The sequence below is a fragment of the Streptopelia decaocto genome (genome assembly GCF_964273445.1).
Source record: "Streptopelia decaocto genome assembly, chromosome: 1".
NCBI classification, from domain to species: domain Eukaryota; kingdom Metazoa; phylum Chordata; class Aves; order Columbiformes; family Columbidae; genus Streptopelia; species Streptopelia decaocto.
The window spans coordinates 83,258,511-83,273,320 of NC_138663.1; the positions used below are offsets into that span (position 1 = coordinate 83,258,511).

The window sequence follows — 14,810 nt, forward strand, 5'->3', positions numbered from 1 at the left end:
AAGAAAGCGCTCCAGAGCAAGCAAGAGCAGGGACGCCCAAGAGGGAGAAACTCAAAGCCCCACTCTCGATAAATATGCAGCATGATGCTAATGGGGTGGAATATTATTGATCAGTCTGGATGTCAGTCAAGATCTGCCCCATCCATGCCTCCCTTCCTCGCTGCCTCACACCTGTGGACAGAGCACTCAGAATGTCCTTGTCTCTCAGACTAGAGCAATTAAAATCATTAACTCTGTCCTGGGGTGTTATCCTTTATTCTCAAACTAAGTCCAAATAATCACCATGCTAGCTATGAAAAAGAAAGGTTTCTTACTGCATGAAGAAAATTAACTCATTTTCAATCAAACCAGTGCAGAAATAAATAAAGCCACCATCATTCATCTTTCTATACTTCTTAAATCTCAGTTTAAAACTGAGATACTAAGAGTGAAATATTGTCCATCCTCTCACAGTCACTGTGAAGTGGGCAAATTGCCTCAGCTCCCATGCAACAGCTTGAAAGCGATGGCATGCCAAAAGACTCCATGGAGCTAGTCACTACCTGTTCAAGAACACAGGAAAGAGCCAGGTGGGCTGTGATTAGTCAGCAATTGCTCCATTCTGGCATAGTGAAGACACCCTTTGCAGTGATTAACTCAGCCACTTATTAAGTGTCATGGTTTAACCCCAGTCAGCAACTACACACCACACAGCTTCTTGCTCACTTCCCCACTGTGAGATGGGGAAGATCAGAAGCGTAAAAGTAAGAAAACTTGTGGGTTGAAGTAAAGACAGTTTAATAAGTAAAGCAAAATCCACACACAAGCAAAGCAAAACAACACAACTTCCCACGAGCAGGCAGGTGTTCAACCATCTCCAGGACAGCAGGGCTCCATCACACATAGCTGTTACTTGTGAAGACTAACATAGTCAATCCAAAGGTCCCCCCACCTTCTTTGTTCTTCCCCCAGCATATATACTGAACATGACATCATATGGCATGGAATATCCCTTTGGTCAGTTTGGATCAGCTGTCCTGGCTGTGTCTCCTCCCAACTTTTTGTGCAACTGGCATGATATGAGAAGCTGAAAAGTCTTTGACTACTTAGCAACATCTAAAGCATCGATATGTTATCAACATTGCTCTCATACTAAATCCAAAACACTCTATGAACTACTAGGAAGAAAATTAACTCTATGCCAGCTGAAACCAGGACAGTGAGCAATCTCTGCTTTGCTTTCTTGAGATGAGTGCTTCTTTTTTCTGCTGTTTAGAGGTTCTTCCCAAAAAAAGAAGGAAAATTATGGAAAGAACAATCCCATTTTATCCTAAACTGTAGATCGAAATAAAGCTGGGATTGAAGCTAGTGAGTAGGACAGCAGGCAGCAGGATTCTCTATAGAATCAGAAGAAGGAGCAACCAGTTTCACCATTCACCCCCTTCAACTGCTCATCACCTCATCTGTCAATGGACTGAACTTTGTTACAAACTTAGAAAGGCTGAGGAAAAATCGTATTAAAATATTAGGCTTAAAGCTTTTTACCTTTATTTATTTCTCTGCTCTGCTTGTACTGGTAGGGGCACAAGCCTTCATCTTTCACAGCCAGGACAAGGGTGAAGCTCTGGAAGGCACATCAGTCAGTCTTGCTAAACTTGCTTTTGGCATGGAAGGTTGAACAATGGCAAAGCTAGTCACCTAAGAACTTCTTACACTCTCCTCTGAATAATTTGGTGCTGGGAAAAGAGTTGGGAAAGGAGTTATTACAGCAACTTCTGTGCAAAGTGGTCACTAGCAGGGAACCTCTCTTTTAGCATCGCCACAATGGCACAATATGATCTGGCCTATGATGTCACCATGATGAAAGATATCCTTTCTAAAAAATACCAGTCTTCTTGACACTAAAATGCTCTTCACCAGAACAATCCTATGCTGGCAAAGGATGATCCATGCAAAGACATCCTTATCTTGAAATTCTGCTTTGGGTGATTGCTCTTATTCTTTATTTAAGCATAAAGTTTTTTTGATCCTATTTATATTATTAATGCCAACTGAAAGTTATTTATTCAATGGGGCCAAAATATTATGGTCAATGTCTTGACTTTTCAGTATTAATTTGAGAAAGGAATGGAATGCATTTAACTACACTGAGATCTTCAGCAGAGCTAAATTACTGTTCTGCACGGCTGAAGTTGGTAGGGGAAGATGGCTCAGAGCCATACTTCTGCTCCCCCATTACTGAATTGTCTAGAAACCAAAAAAGCCCCCACAACTATATTAGAACTGCCTTGTTACTAGCCTAAGTAGCTTAGTCCTAGTAGGAGCATTGTACAGGATTAAAATGTGGTGAAGTGGAATACTCACTGCTTTAATTCAGAGCTATCTCTATAGCCCTTGGGGATTTGACTACACCCACAGTGATTCTTCACTGACATCAGCTTTCTGACTGCCTTGTCAGCAGTGCAAAACATCTAGGGCATGGGCCACTGGGCTGGTCTCTATAGCTCACTGATATTACCTGCACATACCAGCTACCACAACTCTGCCTATTCAAAGTTATGTGACACAGGCATGTGGCACAGTCAGTAAGGCTAAAAGGTATGTCATAACCTGCTTCTTCAGCTAGCTATCTGTCAGATCTGTCACGACTTCTGTTAGCCTAAGAAGTACACCGCATAGCAGTGCTATTTCTCTCTTGGGTAAACATCACCCACTCATTAATGTTCATTCATATCTGGTGTTCTAAGCAATTTAATAACACCAAATAATAATCTTATACAGCACCTTTCAGCAATAAATCACAGAATTCAATAGCATGAATAGGAAAGTTCAAAGGGATTAAATTGTATCTCCAAGATCACCCAGTGTAATAGCCAGGAACAAAACTTAGACTTACTGAATAAATTCAGTCCACTGTTCTCTGCTAGGCACACACTTGCTCTGCTTCTGTTCATCTATACTTTGATAACTTAGGAAGGAGAAACCCCTCTTCCCACTCATGAAATGCAAACAAGCTCATTATTTTAACAGATTTTATAATTTCTTCTCCCATCAGTAGTGGCATGGCTGGATTTCATGCAGATAGGACATTGTAAACTCCCCACTTCTGATAGAGGAGCACTTACTTTCACAGACCTGGATCTCATGATACTGCGACAGTTAGAAGTCTACTATGGCTGTTGCCCCAAATCTTCAAAAGATTATTTTTTCCAACCAAAACCCAATCTTTGTGTAATAAGACATTCAGGAAGGACTCTGTTCTGCTACCGTTAATAAATTACCAAATGTCTCTATTCTTAGCAATGAAACTGGCATCTTTTCTCTCTACAGACAGCGTGAAGTCTTCAGCATAAAAATTGCCTTTTATGAAGTTACTGTGCAGTTGCATTGTGCAAAAGTAGCCCAGTTTCAGGTTCTAGAATTGTTTCAGTCAGTGACTAAACTATTACGTGTAGGTGTATATGTCTGTTGGACATGCAGATATTGCAGCACTTTCTGCTTATTGCAGCCTTTCAGTACTTGAAGGGGGCTTATAAGAAAGACAAAGACAAACTTTTTAGCAGGGCCTGTTTCAATAGGAAAAGGGGTGATGGTTTTAAACTAAAAGAGGGTAGACTCAGACTAGATTTAAGGAAGAAATTTTATACAATGAGGGTCGTGAAACACTGGCACAGGTTGCCCAGAGAGGTGGTAGATGCCCCATCCCTGGAGACATCCAAGGCCAGGCTGGATGGGGCTCAGAGCAACCTGATCTGGTTGAAGATGACCCTGCTTGTTGCAAGGGAGTGGGACTAGATGACCTTTGAAGCTCCCTTCCAACCCAAAATATTCTGTGATTCTACTCCCTTCATCTGACATAGGTTCACAAACTAGATTCCGGCACATTGCTTCTGAAATCTCACTTCTTTCAGTTTGTTTCTCATTACTGATATCAGGCCTAGTATTAATATGGCTTCCATTTAATACATTTAAAATAAAAAGACCCAGAAACTGAAATCTACAGCAGGTCAGCACCATGATTTTTGCAGAATCCTTGTGCATATGTTCTACAAAGAACAATTTCTCTTTCACTTTGTTTTCTGTGTGGCTTTAATTATTTGCAGATAACTCAGTTCTGGATCTGTTTTTTACACAAACTGTCCTGTTTTGTTTAGGCAAGTCTTCTTTCATGACTAAAGACAGAGAACTTTATTTTTTGTATCTTGAGGAGAGATTCTACAGCTTTTTTCCAGTGGAACTTCTCTTAAAGTTTATTGGATAACCAAGGGGAATAAAGACTTTCTGACTTTTTTTTTCCTTGTGAGCTCCAAACAGGGATCCAAAACCATTCTAGCAAGCCTCCCACTTAGTGGGACCCCTGGGGGCCTCGGTGAGGCTCTAAATAGAAAAGATTTATGATTTTATTCCCCATGACTTTTATTTTTATACAAAGAACTGTGTACTCTCAGGCTTTTATAAACACAAAAAAATGCTGGTTCCAGTTAAACTCTGGCAGGCAGACTGATATCAAGCTGTTATCAATACCATAACAGTACAAAACTATTCTGAGCCTGATCCAAGACCCAACAGCACTCACAACAAAACTTCCACTCACTTATCTGTGTTTTCTATCAAGATATAAGGCTATGGGAATAATGGCAATATAAATGCCTGCACAATCTGGTACTCGGGAGCACATTTCTGTAAGCTCCCTGGTAACACAAGGTGTCTTCCTTGACTGGAAAGTAATGCTAGTGAGCTGTTACTTTCTGACTCTTTTGTATTCTTGTTTGAGGAAACAGTGAGTATTGTCTTACCGTAGCTTTGTTTTTCTCTTGTCTGTATTTGTTACAATTTCTTTAAGCTCCTTCCTTAGGCTAATGAGCTAGCACTATGTTCATCAGAGGGTAGTTAAGAGAATAAAAGGTTTCTCATGCAGCACCCATGTTATTTGTCTTAATGTATTTTTTTAAACTGCCCTACTACTGAAACAGTACACTTGCTATGTTTGATTAAAGCTCTTAGTTGTGGTAGATTAAAAATAAACAAATAAGACCACCACCACCCCCAAAAACAAAACCAACCAAACAAAAACGCTATGAAGCTGTAACATAAGTAATTGGCTCAAATCGATCTGACTAAGAACCAGAAGGTTTTTGGAATTATTTGAAAGTGGGGTATTTTGACCATTTGTTAAATGTTCTAACTGTTCATCTCTCATTATAGCCGGCATTTTTTACATGATGCCTATCACCATGGCATCAAAGTGCCTCAGATATTTAGTGAGTATCAAATCATGCATATTATTGATACCCCATTAGTTTTAAATGAAGCAAATTTATACCAATTTCTAATTTTCTCTGATACTGCTAAGTTCAAAAGTGAGATGCTTTGTCCTGTATTCCGTCACAGAACATTTGCTAACATCAGGAGAAAATTAGAGAAATACAGGTTTGAAGGTCAAGCTGGTATCATATGACTTTGCTAAAAATAGATGCTTGATGAGCAACAGAGCTTGAAATGTCTTGGCTTATTTTGTTTGGTGCATTTCTAAGTCTGCATGTATGCAGCTTACTTCTCTCAGTACATAACACATATTAACATCACAAATACGAAAATTAATAAAATAGAAAATATCTTGGCAGATGTTATGAAGGTATCCCTTCTGATTTTCTTAAGGTGGAAGTGCAGCAGGATATGCCTAATCTACAATATTTTCACTCATATTTCACAAATCTGTCACTAATGGATACTCTGAGGAGAGAAAGCACAGCATTTTAATATTCTCCTAACCTGTATGCAGCATTGGAATGAAACTGTCCTTGTTAAGAGAGCCTTCTGCATAAAATGACATTGTTGTGTGTGGAGCATTGTACCAGCAGAAATACAAAGGCAGTTAAATGACAAAAATGTCGTAATAGTTAATTGAAATAGAAGAGGAACATATGAAGAGCTCCTCTCACCTATTTTCCCTGTCTAAAGACAATTTCCATTGAAAAATGGCTTTGAAAGGAATTGTCTGTTCTTGGACATTTCTCATTGCAACACTGCCCAGGATCCTGGGACCTTTAATGCAATATGTGCTGTCAGTACTATGACAGTGTAGAGATGTGCAGCCAGACTTCGTACTATTTATAGATAGCACTTCTGCAAACAGTACTCTATGGAAAGCGGTAGCAGGCATGTTCTTTGGTTCAGTGCTTACATCACATTCATTTAAGAAAATACTGCTCTTCACCTGGCACAGAAAAGGAGGCATATTTATGAAGGTCAAACAGAGCGAGCACTGTTAGGAACTCATGAGGGAGCAGGATACCTATTGGGAGGGCTATCTGAAAGTAGGGGATATTTAGCAGAGACATTGAAAGAATAGAGGGAATAATCATGTGCTCACACTGAAGTGGTGCTTTTGTTCTTTATTATCTATGTATGGCAACTGGGCAGAAGGGTTGGTACCACCTGCCTGTGCATGTAAGGGCATGAACCTGGCTGGGTGCAATGTCCTTTGAGGTCTGCACAGGGTTGTGCTGCATATTTCTCAGCCATGTGTTAAGAGTTCAGTCAGAGCGCTAGGCACAGTCTATGAATAGAAACGGGGAGTTTGGCACACACTCATACCTTCCCCTGTCTCCTTCTCACATAGTCCCAGAGAAGCTGGGACTGCATCCTGCATCTTTCTGCTTTTCCAGATCTGAGACTTCGCACACTGCTCTATTCCTTGAGAACTCTCAGTGTGGTCGACAGCCCTAGACAAGTAAACAAGGGCTGCTCCACCCCAGTGTTGAGGAAACCGAAGGTTATAGGGGGCGGAGGGTGGGGGAGGGATGGGGCAGCGTAGCTTTCTTGCAGAAAACCTGAGAGGTCGCAGGGTACCCTCTCGGCCCGAAGGCAATGCAAAGCTATTCTCGGCACTGCTGAGGCCAGCGGGGCGCAAGGGTGATTACTCCTCCTGCCCTCCGCCCCCACCCCCCGCGCACCTCCGCCTGGTTATATCCGAGATGCCGCAGAAACACCGACGCTCCGGAAGTCCCCCAAACGACCGCGACAAAGGCTCCGCGGCGCTCTGCCCGGCCAAACACACCCGAAGCTGGCCAAGGTGCTGTCGCAAGAGACCTCTGTCCTGTTCAGCCTCCTCAAGCACATGAATAACCGCCCCCCTTCCTTAGCGCCGCACACACCCAACTCTCCTCCCAGCTCCCCGCACCCTGCACGGCAGCCTCACCTCCTGCCAGCCCACCCAACTTCTCGGCGAAACAGCCGTAAAGCGGCAGCTTCCGGGAAGCAAACCCGAGCGACAGGCCGGTTCCGCGAGGTGCAAAGTTCCCTGCATAGGGTGAAGGGGGGTGAAGGGGGATGACGGGGCCGGGGGGGGACATGCAGGAAATCATGGCAGCAGGGGAGGCAGGAGCTAGCTGAAGGAGCCAGTAAAGCTTATCTGCACTGGCTGCTGCGTCTACTAAGGGATCTATGCTCGGGGCTGGGGGAGCTGGGGCGCCAGGCTTGGCCTCGCATCCTTACCTCGGTGCTGTCAGCAGCGTTCTCCGCCATTTTCCTCCTCAGGAGCAGGCAGCGGGAGGAGTGTTTCATTCCCATAAGGGCTAGCCAAGGGGTTGGGGCTTCAGGGTTGGTGTTTTATTTTGTGTTTTCAAAGATCTCCAAACACTGGTGTGCGCCAATGGATAGGGAGAGAAAAAAAATTATGGAAAACGGCAATAAATCAGTCAGATTTGTCCTTCCTGCATTGTCCACAGGAATGTTTGGCTCCTCTTAGCATCAGAAGCTCGGGCACTTTCACGTCCTCCTCTTTCTCCCCTCTCCTCCACCTCCAGTGAGCTCTTGGGATGGGCAAAGAGAGGCGGCACACACTCTTCAGGATAAACTACAAGGCTGTCGGGCTGTGAGTCCTCCCCTTCACAGTAAGCAGTCGGGCTAAACAGGAGAGAAGCACCAGCTAAACTGAACTTGGGCATGCAGTGACCAGCCGGGCATCTTATTGTCCTGTGGCTACTCTTCCAGAGGCAGAGGGAGACAGAGATAAAGCAACAGGACAAGGAAATCATAGCCTTTTGTTTTCTTTCTTTGGGCTTCTTTCTTGCTCCCTAGGTCCCAGGAAACTACCTTTAAAGATGGTCACAGGATTTGCCACCCTCTTTCTACAAATGTCTTCTGTAATAGCAATCCCTCCTCCCCCCCGCTCCCCCTCCTTTCCTCCCTCTGTCTACCCTTTTTGCTCTTGGGCAGAGTTTGGTCCCCTTCTGTGGGAACTGCATTCACATGTCTTTCATAGGAAAAAAAAAAAAAGACAAAAACCCCACGACATTCTTTCAAGCTCCCCCACAGCCGTCGCCTACACCCTCTCACACACAAGCATGCATTCACACGAACACACGCACACATCTCTCTCTCACAGAGACATGGACAATTTTTTTTCTTCCCCATCCCTCCTCTTCTTTTTGAATCAGCAACATTTTTCTTAGCAAGGACGCTCAGCAAGGCTCTTAGAGGGCAACTGAAGAAGTCTGCTCCAGCTTCTTTCCTCCGAGTTAAGTAGCAAACCTGCTTTCTTAATATATCTTCTGGTGTTTGTTCTCCCAGCTTCTGTTTTACTTGAAGTTTTTCAGCAGAATCCACACTCCGTCAGACAGCCATGAACTGTAGAACTATAGTCCCGATCCGGATGCAGCTCCCACTGAAAAGGGAGAGGGGGCGAGGGGAAGGGGTGGAGGGAGAGATCTTGTTGGGGAGGGGCTAAAGGTGTTTTGAACTTCTTTTTAGCCTTTTCCTAATGACATCTTCCTCTGTGGGAGTGCATTGCCACCTTCCCCACATGTTTATCTTGCATTCACTCCTCCGGGTACTTTCTAGTTCTGAGTTGTCAGATGGGAGGATCAGGCTTACCTCACTCCGGTTGCTGTGGGAAAGGGCAGGAGTGGGGGGCGTATTACATAATTAGTCCTTCCAACTTCACTTTCTACAGCTCCATCTCTCCAGCCCACTGTTCTCACGTTTCTGTTTTGTTTTTATACGGAGGAGGTGAGAAAATAATGCTGGTGTGTGGGGGTGTGTTGCTCAAAAGATTCCAAGGACTAGAACAGGATTGCTGCTCTCTAAACAGTTTGAAATAATTTCCTCTGGGGGTGCCAATGGAGACCTGAAGAAGAGGTTTGAAAGATCACTTTTGATGCATATTTTAAGCATTTAGCCAGCTCAGATACTACATCAGTAACAGATTATGGTAGATCTAGGGTTTTGAATAGTTGTCCCCTGCAGCCTATTTTAATGTCATTTAATTAGAGTTTATCCTCAGCTGATCTCTGGAATACTGGCATGCTATGAGGTATTGCCAAAACAAAAGGAGGTCCCTGGACACACAGGAAGCTGAAATTTTCCTGGTGGTGAAGGAATGGAGGTAGAGAATGTGAATTGAAAAGCAGAGAGCAAAATTATTCTCCTGCCCCACAGGGATGAGGCAGTGGGGCCAAGAAAATTAAATAAGCAAATTTCTCCCTTTGACTTGAATGACCTTCACAAATTCTTGTTCAGATACAGATCTGTAGGTAAGCAACAGATTTCAGGGATTTGTAATAAATCACACAAAAGTAAGGAACCCAGGGAAGCAGAAGGTGTATGGTATGCTGAAATGTCAAGTGACAATGAGTACGCCTTATAGGACACAGTGGTACCATATAAAAAGTTTTCAGAATTGTAGAGTATGTTATAGACACACATGCCATACAGCTTGAGTTTGGGACCTCTGTGAGAGACTTTGAAGAGACATTTGATCATTCAGTTTTTTACAAGCCTCTGATTTCCTGCTATTCCTTTCAGCTCACATTTATTCTAACACCTCAAGTTCTCTCATTAGCTCCATACCACTATTTTTTTCCAATAATTATCCACACTTCGATTTCTAGGTGGAGGGATAAGGAAAAAATAATCTGCAAATGAAAATGTAATGTCTCTGCAATCTTTGTCACAATGTTTTTCACTGGTATGTCATGAATGTGGTTGGTGGGTGCATGCATTTGGGCTAACCTATATAGTTTTAGTGTGTCTCCTCTATTTTCAGTTGATGCACATAGCTAAACTTAGCATAATTAAATCTTTTAATAAACAGTGGTCTATATAGACATACAGAAAAAAAAATACTTAGATTTTTCAAAATTATTCCAGGACATATTTTACAGTTTTCTCTGACAGCTGGCTCTGTATTTCTGGTACAGCTCAATCACTCTTTAGTCAGATAAATGAAGCATCAGATTTTCAAAAGCACTCAGCAACTGGCAAAACTGGCAGGCAGAGATTTAATATATCCTTCTCCTTCAGATACTGCAGGACTTGCCCTGGCACCTGTTCTTGTCCTTCCCTACCTCTTTGTCAACACAGATGCTACCTGACTGCTAATCCTTGAACGTAGTGCTGATACTTTACAAATACCATGAAAACCTTCCACTCTGATGGTTCCAGCATAAGGATGAAAGTTTTGGTCCCACACGCCTTTGGAAATCTAGCAGATGGTTGGTGTCCTTACTCCTCCTTTTATGTTCTACATGTGATTGAGGAAACTGTTTTGAAAACACACACTATTTGCTCTAATCTGTTTTCTTCCAAAGAGAAAACTATTTGTCCTTCAGGACTTTTTTTACTAGTCATGGGTAGAAGTTATTCCTTGCAAGAATCATTTAGCAGTATCAGTTAAGAGTCTGCAAGCAGCTTTTACACATACAGATGTCTGGCCAGTCCAGTTTGAATAGGGGCCTCAGTGCAAGTTCCTTTTGATACTCAAATTCACAGGAACACTAAATTTGAGGAATATGAGTTTTCATACTGTTTATGGGACAAATTCTGCCCCCAGACATGCGAATAAAAATCCTGATGACATCTGTGGTTACCTAAGATTGGTAACTAGCCATTGGAACTGAGCTTGGGAACATATTTCTGCTCCTGTTTTGTTAGATCTCAAGTAAAAGAGTACTGTCATAAAGAAAATATTATGGTAGTAAAAGCGTACTTGTAACAAAGCCAGGAGATGTCAAAAGTGTCTTTTGAATGTAAACATATAATGTATAAGTACATATGAAGGTCACAAAGTATTACAAGTGGAGTTGGGTGGTGTTCAAGAGAAAATGGAAAGGAAAGCATTTATTACTTCAGATTTCCAATAACAGCAGCCTCGGGCTGAAGTAGGTAAGAATTACTTCAAACATTGACAATTTGGCATAATTTCAAGTAGGAGACAATAGCAGTGCTCCAGTTGAAAAATAGACTGGAAATATAAGGATGAATAAGGAGAAGAGAAAATATTAAAAAGGAAGGAGGTCAGGTAGAGGGCTGGCAGAGAAGGTGAAAAAATGTGTAGCAAAGTTCTACACAGGGAAACATAGTATAGCCATGGAAGGCAAAGAAAAACAGCAATGAGAAGACTGAAGAGAGAAGGTAAAATAGAATAGCACCTTGTGTCACAGATAAAATTCATATAGCCTGAATCAATGTTAAACTGTTATATTTATTACACTGGAATGCTCTCTCATATAAAACAGCATCTTTCCTTTCCTTTCCTTTCCTTTCCTTTCCTTTCCTTTCCTTTCCTTTCCTTTCCTTTCCTTTCCTTTCCTTTCCTTTCCTTTCCTTTCCTTTCCTTTCCTTTCCTTTCCTTTCCTTTCCTTTCTTTCCTTTCCTTTCCTTTCCTTTCCTTTCCTTTCCTTTCCTTTCCTTTCCTTTCCTTTCCTTTCCTTTCCTTTCCTTTCCTTTCCTTCCCTTCCCTTCCCTTCCCTTCCCTTCCCTTCCCTTCCTTCCCTCCCTTTCCCTTTCCCTTTCCCTTTCCCTTTCCCTTTCCCTTTCCCTTTCCCTTTCCCTTTCCCTTTCCCTTTCCCTTTCCCTTTCCCTTTCCCTTTCCCTTTCCCTTTCCCTTTCCCTTTCCCTTTCCCTTTCCCTTTCCCTTTCCCTTTCCCTTTCCCTTTCCCTTTCCCTTTCCCTTTCCCTTTCCCTTTCCCTTTCCCTTTCCCTTTCCCTTTCCCTTTCCCTTTCCCTTTCCCTTTCCCTTCCCTCCCCTTCCCTTTCCCTTCCCTCCCCTTCCCTCCCCTTCCCTCTCCCTTCCCCTTCCCTCTCCCTTCCCCTTCCCTCTCCCTTCCCCTTCCCTCTCCCTTCCCCTTCCCTCCCCTTCCCCTTCCCTTTCCCCTTCCCTTTCCCTTTCCCTTCCCCTTTCCCTTCCCCTTCCCCTTCCCCTTCCCTTCCCCTTCCCCTTCCCTTCCCCTTCCCTTTCCCCTTCCCCTTCCCCTTCCCTTTCCCTTTCCCTTTCCCTTCCCTTCCCCTTCCCTTCCCCTTCCCCTTCCCTTTCCCCTTCCCCTTCCCTTTCCCCTTCCCCTTCCCCTTCCCCTTCCCTTTCCCTTTCCCTTTCCCTTCCCTTCCCTTCCCCTTCCCTTCCCCTTCCCTTCCCCTTCCCTTCCCTTCCCTTTCCCCTTCCCTCCCCTTCCCTTCCCCTTCCTTTCCCCTTTCCCCTTTCCCCTTTCCCCTTTCCTTTCCCCTTCCCTCCCCTTTCCCCTTTCCCCTTTCCCCTTTCCCCTTTCCCCTTTCCCCTTTCCCCTTTCCCCTTTCCTTTCCCCTTTCCTCTCTTCTCCCCTTCTTCTGGAATCTTGAGACATTTACTGGTTTTGAGTGATGTTAGTTCTTTATCTGTTATTGAAAGTAATATTATTGGTCAGAAAGTCACACCAACTTCCTTTGCCTCGAAATATGCTTTATGTTTGGCAATCTCTGCAATATCTTAATGCATCTTCTATCCTGACTATTTCTCACAAAACTTCTAGTAGTTTAAATATTTCTCTTATTTCCTGCAATTTGGCCATGTTCATTCTGAGGATTTTGAAATTAATTCTTAAAATACTTTATTTATACTTTTCCTTCCTGGTCCTTTAGCTTTCCTCATTAACTTTTTTTCCCCATGTATCATCATCTTATCCTTCTTCAGGAACACTAAAGCTTTCCAGTCTACTCCTGGGAATCACTGCAGTTTTCAACCGTTGATGCTAGGTTTGAGTGAGGAAGGGTCTATCAGAAGCTGAACTGATTCAAGATAGCCACTGCCACAAGCCGAGAATATATATACAGGGCTCAGATAATTCAGTGTTAAATTACAGAAGCCTTGTCATGATCTGAATCCTTAGCTATGCTTACAGATAATTAAACACCAGAGAACCTTGTCTCTTGCTGATTAATCACCGGAATGTTTGTATTTTTCTCAAGGTTGTAGACTTAATTTTATTTAGCAACAGAAACTCTAATTTTGCAGTCAAAAAACAGAAAACCTAATCTAATTTTAACCAAAATGTTCCTGACTTTTTTTTTCATTGTGAGTGCTAAACTCTTAAACTCTTAAACTTTAACTGAGTGAGCTGGAAGAAAGTCCTATTCTGACAACTTCTATAAAGGCCACCGAAGTGGGTCTCCAATTGTCTGTGGATTAGAAGAGCTAAGCAGGCCATTGAGAATTGAGATTACTCCAGCGGCAGAGATAAGAGGGCATAATATCATGTTATGTCAGACACTGACCTGCATAAGTGATAGCACAACCTTGTTCAATTCCCACCTAACTTTCTGAACCATTACAAACCACATGCACTCAGAACAGACAACAAAATACCTCTGAAGTTTGACAACAAAGTCTTCTTCAAGTTATTAGGATCCTAAGAAATGTTATGCAAAATATTTTCCCATATAACTTAAGAAAAACATGGATATACTGTAGTGAGTCCACTGAAGGGCCCCAAAATTTTTAAGTAACTGGAGAGCTCTCTCATATGAAGATAGGTTGAGAGGGTTTGATGTGGGAGGGGGCAAAGAAGATGGAGTCATGCTCTTCTCAGTGGTATCCAACAAAAGGGCAAGAGGAAGTGGGCATGATTTGAAATACACAAAATAAAAACATAAGATAAACTCGTTTTTAATGTTAGGGTGCCCAAAGATATTTTGAAGTCTTCTTCCTTAGACATATTCAAAACTGAGTATAAATGGCCCCAAGTAACTTGATCTAGTTGACAGCCCTTTGAGTGGGAGATTGTACTAGATGATTTCCAGAGGTCTTTTCCAAGGTCAATGATTCTGTGATTCTGTGTGATTCTGGAAGATCTATGAAAATCACTTAGGTAGCTCCATCAGGTCCAGCAAATAGCTGTCTGACTTTTTGTTTTCTCTGTCATATTTCTCCTGAAGCCTTGAAAAGAAAAGATATATATGTACACTCTCGTACCAAAGTGGTTTGATAAGTGCAGCCAATGCTGTCAAAGAAAAAAATGTGTTGAGAGAAGTGAAAGACTGTTCTTTGATTCTATTCTTGAGTGCTCAGAGAAGAGAAGGTGTATAATTTTGTTTGAAGAGCTAAACCTCATTATAATGCCATCCCCCATAAGCTGTCAATGGGTAGAAAATATTGCATCTGGGCACGCAGCTTATCAGAAAGAAAGTGAAGTAATACTCTCAGAATCATGAACCTATCTTTACTCAAATGCAAATCACCAGTTTCAAGGTATCTTGTAACTTTCTGCTCTTGTATGATAGCTTTTAGGAAACTTTCTTTTCTGAAAAAACTCTGCCTTCTGCCTTATATTGTTTGCTGGAATCTGAGGTGGAATTTCTGTATTTAAATAAAAACTCATTTCTGTTTCATCTGTCCTGATTTTCTCTCTTGCTGGATTATTCAGTATAATAGCACGCTTAGCAAGTCTGAGGTGAAGACCAGATAAGTAAAAGCATCCCTATTCATTCAAACAAGATGTTTTATTGCTTTGTAATTATAAAATCTTAGTTGTTTCTTTTCTTCTTAAGCTACAGTCTGTGCTTAAACTTTTAAATTGCTG

At 42.3% G+C, this 14,810-nt stretch overlaps 1 protein-coding gene across 6 annotated transcripts in view; it reads right to left on the reverse strand.

The window, feature by feature from the left end:
• PRMT8 (protein arginine methyltransferase 8) overlaps positions 1-8,599 on the reverse strand; it is a 95,005-nt gene extending 86,406 nt beyond the window's left edge. Inside the window, exons 1-2 of one of the 6 annotated variants that reach the window (XM_082042968.1) lie at positions 8,367-8,599; positions 7,477-7,962 (exon numbers count right to left, since the gene is read on the reverse strand). In XM_082042968.1, coding sequence (XP_081899094.1) covers positions 7,477-7,551 — 75 coding nt within the window. In that variant the 5' untranslated portion in view covers positions 7,552-7,962; positions 8,367-8,599. Of the gene's footprint in view, positions 1-1,524; positions 1,628-6,576; positions 7,104-7,180; positions 7,230-7,476; positions 7,963-8,366 lie in introns of those variants that run through there. The other 5 variants (XM_082042969.1, XM_082042971.1, XM_082042972.1 and 2 more) reach the window with 5 other exon arrangements.
• Between the last annotated feature and the right edge of the window lie 6,211 nt (positions 8,600-14,810).